The sequence below is a fragment of the Myotis davidii genome, unplaced genomic scaffold (genome assembly GCF_000327345.1).
Source record: "Myotis davidii unplaced genomic scaffold, ASM32734v1 scaffold358, whole genome shotgun sequence".
NCBI lineage: Eukaryota > Metazoa > Chordata > Mammalia > Chiroptera > Vespertilionidae > Myotis > Myotis davidii.
In genome coordinates this window covers 293,996-298,441 of record NW_006290768.1, presented here as the reverse complement: position 1 = coordinate 298,441, position 4,446 = coordinate 293,996, and the positions used below count along the sequence as shown (strand labels likewise).

General features: G+C 59.6%; 1 protein-coding gene across 1 annotated transcript in view; it reads right to left on the bottom strand.

The window, feature by feature from the left end:
• Nucleotides 1-4,446, bottom strand: part of SYT3 (synaptotagmin 3) — a 14,276-nt gene extending 9,830 nt beyond the window's left edge. Inside the window, exons 1-3 of the mRNA XM_015563996.1 lie at nucleotides 4,387-4,446; nucleotides 2,528-2,693; nucleotides 623-1,148 (exon numbers count right to left, since the gene is read on the bottom strand). Coding sequence (XP_015419482.1) covers nucleotides 623-1,148; nucleotides 2,528-2,678 — 677 coding nt within the window. The 5' untranslated portion in view covers nucleotides 2,679-2,693; nucleotides 4,387-4,446. The remainder of the gene's footprint in view (nucleotides 1-622; nucleotides 1,149-2,527; nucleotides 2,694-4,386) is intronic.

Sequence of the window (4,446 nt, the reverse complement as noted above, 5' to 3'; positions counted from 1 at the left end):
AGTTAGCAAACCAGATTCAACCTGCATTAATCCACCACGACCAAGTGGGATCCACCCCAGGAATGCAAAGATGGTTCAGCATCCACAATTCAATCAACCAGATACATCACAGCCGCAGTTCCCCGAGCTGCCTCACGGCAGCGCTGGCCTGGCTGCCCAGACCGGCCCGAGACAGCCACTGGGCCCACTTCCCCGGGATTGTGGATGACATGAGGGCAGGGCTTGTCGGGCTGCTCACCCCCCTCTGTGTTTCAGCACTCAGGCCTGTGGACTGCCTTTTGCCTCAGGGTCTGGCGGGGGCGGGGGGGCGGCGGTGGTGGTGGTGGTGTCCTAACCCTCATTCTTTCCACCTCCCTGGTGTCCTGCCCCCAGCCTCCTCTTCCTCTGGCTCCAGGAGAGCAGACCTCCAGCCCCCTTCTCCCTTAGGCCCAAGGACTCTAGGCTCCTCCCCCTCCTCTCCCAGACCCAGGAGTCCGGGGCCCCGCCTCCTTTATCCCCAGGATCCAGGAGTCCACACCCCGAACCCCTACTCCCCCAGGGTTCAGGAAAGCCAGGATGGGAAACAGACACAGAGGAGGAGCAGACGTTCAGAGTGCACCCCCAGCCCATCACCCAGCCTCACCTGGTGGGCGCCAGGCTGGTGACCTGCTGATGTGACTGGGCACTGGGCAAACCGCCACCGCTAGGAGGCAGCAGGAGCAGCCCAGAGCCTGCCCCTCCCTCTGAGGGCAGCTCAGGAGACGTCTGGCTCGGTTTGACCCCAGCAGCCACTGCAGCGGCGGCGGCGGCGGCCTCTGGGTAGGAGTCCATGTCCAAGTAGGAGGGGTCAGGGGCGTCCGAGGCCCCCAGGCTGCCCGGCTCCAGCAGCTCCGCGAAGGGCGGGTGGTGGGCGGCGTGGGCATGGTGGTGTGGGCCCCCCAGCAGAGGGTGGCCACCCAGGCCAGCCCCCAGGTGGTGCCCACTGCCGCCTACCAGGCCTGCCAGCCCGACCCCAGGGCCTAGCTCTTTGCGCAGGGGGCCACCGCCCACGGCCGAGCCCTTGTCCCGCCAGGGCACCCAGCACAGCTTCCAGGACACGAAGAGGGAGACGCCCAGGAGGACGATGCCACAGAACGTCACGATGACTGACAGCAGGCTCACCGAGATGTCTAGAGAGAGCGGGCACAGAGGTCAGGGGTCAGGGTGCGGGGGTCACAATTTATCTTCCCGAAGAGCTAAGCTTCAAAAAATAATTAAAAAGTAATTTTTTAGTATTTGCCATGCATTGTTCTAAACAATTTACATATATTATTTATTTTAAACTCCATGACCCCACAAGGTGGGTATTTTATATACCCATTTTAAAGATGAGGAAACGGAGGCACAGAGAGGCTGAGTGACTTGTAGAAGGCTTCACAGGAAGTAAACGACAGGTCTGCGATTTGAACTCAGCAGCCTGTCTCCAGACTTTGTTCTCTTGATCGCTAGCACACGGTGCCTCTCTGTAAGAGGGTACACCCCCAGAAACAGGACCAAGGTCCCCCCAAAATGCTCAGAGGCGATCAAAGAGAAGCTGTGTGGCCTTGAGAAGCTGCCTTAACCACTCCGAGCCTTGCACCCCCCATTTGCTGGAGAGGAGAGAATCGGTCCTGCGTGGAACCCCTTTTCTGAGTTCTGTGGGTCCTCCTAGGAGGCCACTGAACCTGAGGCTGGTCCTGACTTCCCGGGGTCAGGTCTGGCTGTTCCGCCTACGGCTGTGGGACACCAAGCAAGTCGCCGCAGCCCTCGGGCCTCGCCGCTCAGCGCTGTGCCCTGGGCGGTCTGCCCCGTGCACAGCAAGCTGCCGCTCAGTCTCCCAGGACCAGACGTGCTTCCTCAGGCCCCTCATCCAGCCCGTCCTTGCTCTGAGAACCCTGCTGCCTTGGAGCTGGGTGACCTGGGGCAAGTCAGTTCACCCTTCTGAGCCTGTTTCCCTCACTGAAAATGGGGATCATATGTACCACGAAGGGTCACTGAGCGTCGTCGATGGAACAGGCCCGGGGCCTCGCGGGTTGCCTGCTTCACAGTTGGTGTTTAATGAGAATCTCCCAACCTTGATGGAATGACCACTGTGTGCCCAGCTTGGCTACACTCTTCACGTGTGTTGTAGCATGTGAGTCTCTCATGCCCCACGGGGCAGTCACTTACACTGTCTCCGTTGTCCAGATGGGGAAACTGAGGCACAGACAAGTCACTTGCCCAAAGCCATCCAGTTAGTACTGAGAGAGGTGGGATTTGAACCCGCGCACGCACTATTCGAGATGCACAAAGGTAACTGGAGGGGATATGCGGCAGCATGGGGGGTGGGGGGGGGCCTAGGGCAGAACTCCACAAGGTCAGGGGTCAAATGGACCACACAGCTCCTGCTCCTTGGATCAGAGTTTGGGGGGGCCAGCAGCGGACAGGATGGAGGCAGGACTCTAAGCGGAATTAACCCCACAGGGAAGAGAAAGCTGAGCGGGTCTGCGGAGGCGGAGGCAGGGGCTGGGGGGACAGCTGGGGTGCTGACCTGCATCGGGGCCCCGGGGGTAGCCCCGGATTCGCAGGTCGTTGAACTCCTGGCACCTGTCGCTGGTGTCGGCATCTCGGACCCGGGCACAGAGGTCTGAGACCAGGATGAGTGCCCGTCGGCAGAGGTCATCTTCGTAGTCTCCGGACATGGTGACCGGTGGGTCCTGCTTGGGACGGGCCGGCGAGGGTGCAGGTGGGGAACGAGATGGGGGAGAGAGTGGGTAAGTGTGGAAAGAGAAAAGACAGATGGACAAGGGGACAGAGATTTGGGCTGATGGACAAGGGGACAGAGATTGGGGACTGATGGACAAGGGGACAGAGAGTGGGGGCTGGGAAAAGGGGCAAGGGGACAGAGATGGGGGGCTGATGGACAAGGGGACAGAGATTGGGGGCTGATGGACAAGGGGACAGAGATTGGGGTCTGGTGGACAAGGGGACAGAGATTGGGGGCTGATGGACAAGGGGACAGAGATTGGGGTCTGGTGGACAAGGGGACAGAGATTGGGGGCTGATGGACAAGGGAACAGAGATTGGGTATGAATGCAGAAGGAAAAGGAAATTAGGGGCCAATGGACGGGAGGACTGGAATTAGGGGTGGGCAGGCAAGAAGATAGTAACAAGGGTTTGACAAACAAGGGACAGAGATGGATGTGAGTGGCCAAGAAGACAGGATAGGGACAAATGGACCAGGAGGAAGGGACTGGAAAGGCCACATGGGGCAGAGGTTAAGGATGCACAAATAAAGGGGTGAGCGAACAAGGAGACAAAGATTAGGGGTGCAGGGGTGAGCAGACAGAATTTAGGGATAGTCATTCATTATGCGTATACTTCCAACAAACACTCATTGAGCACCAACTACATGCCAGGCACTCCGCCAACTGCTGCAGATCCAGCCGGAACGTGCGCACCTCCCGCGTTCCCTCATTTCCTGGTGTCACAACCCACTGAGAGGTGACAATGAGTAAACAAATCCGTAGACACATAAACAACACAACGCTCTCAGAAAAAACAGCGGAAGGAACCAAGGAACCAGGGACCAGGAGGTGGCGGTCATCTGGGGAGGGGGCTCTCTGAGACCTGCGGGATGAGATGGAGCCGGCCAGTGGGGCTGGAGTCGGGAAAAGCATGCGAAGTAGCAGGAACAGCATGAGCAACCGCCCAGGGTGGGAAACAGCTCGGTGTGGCCCCGGGGAGGGACAGGAAGCCAGATCGGAGTGGACAGAGAGACAGGACTAAGGGAGAGGGGTGCATGGAGGTAGGGAGAGATGGTTATGTGTGGTGGTGGCTGGGAGGGATGGAGCTGCAGGATGCGGAGACAGGGACCAAGCTGAGGGAGGGAGAAATGAGGGGAAGGGGAAGACATGGGTAGGAGACCATGGGGAAGGCGAGCTGGGGCTCAGAAGAGAGGGACAGATGAAAAGACAGACAGAAGTCGGGGACGGAGACTTGGGATGGACAGAGCTGTGCACTGCGCGGGAGTGTGGGAGATGGGCAGACAGAGGGCAGTGATGAGGGCCAGGCAGACTGTGGCCAGCAGGACCTCAGAGAGAAACAGCAGAGGGAGAATGGATGGTGTGCAGAAATAAAGGAGAGACAGACAGATAATGGCCAGGGAGCACAGCCGGACAAAGGATCCAGAGGAGGGCTGGGCGGGCAGACATGGGTCCCGAAGGAAGGTTGGAGGCGGGAGCATACAAGAGAGGCGACCGGGGAAAGAGGTGGACGTGGGGAGGGGGCACATAGCGGCACATGGTTTGGAGCCAGACATCAGAGATGGGCTGGAAGGAGCGTGCAGGGGAGACAGGTGTGGGGATGCTGCACAGGCCGGGGCTCCGAGACCGGCATGGGCACACTCACCTGCGCTTATCCCTGCCGGCTCCTGGGTGGCAGCCGAGGCGGCGGGCGGCAGCCCATGGG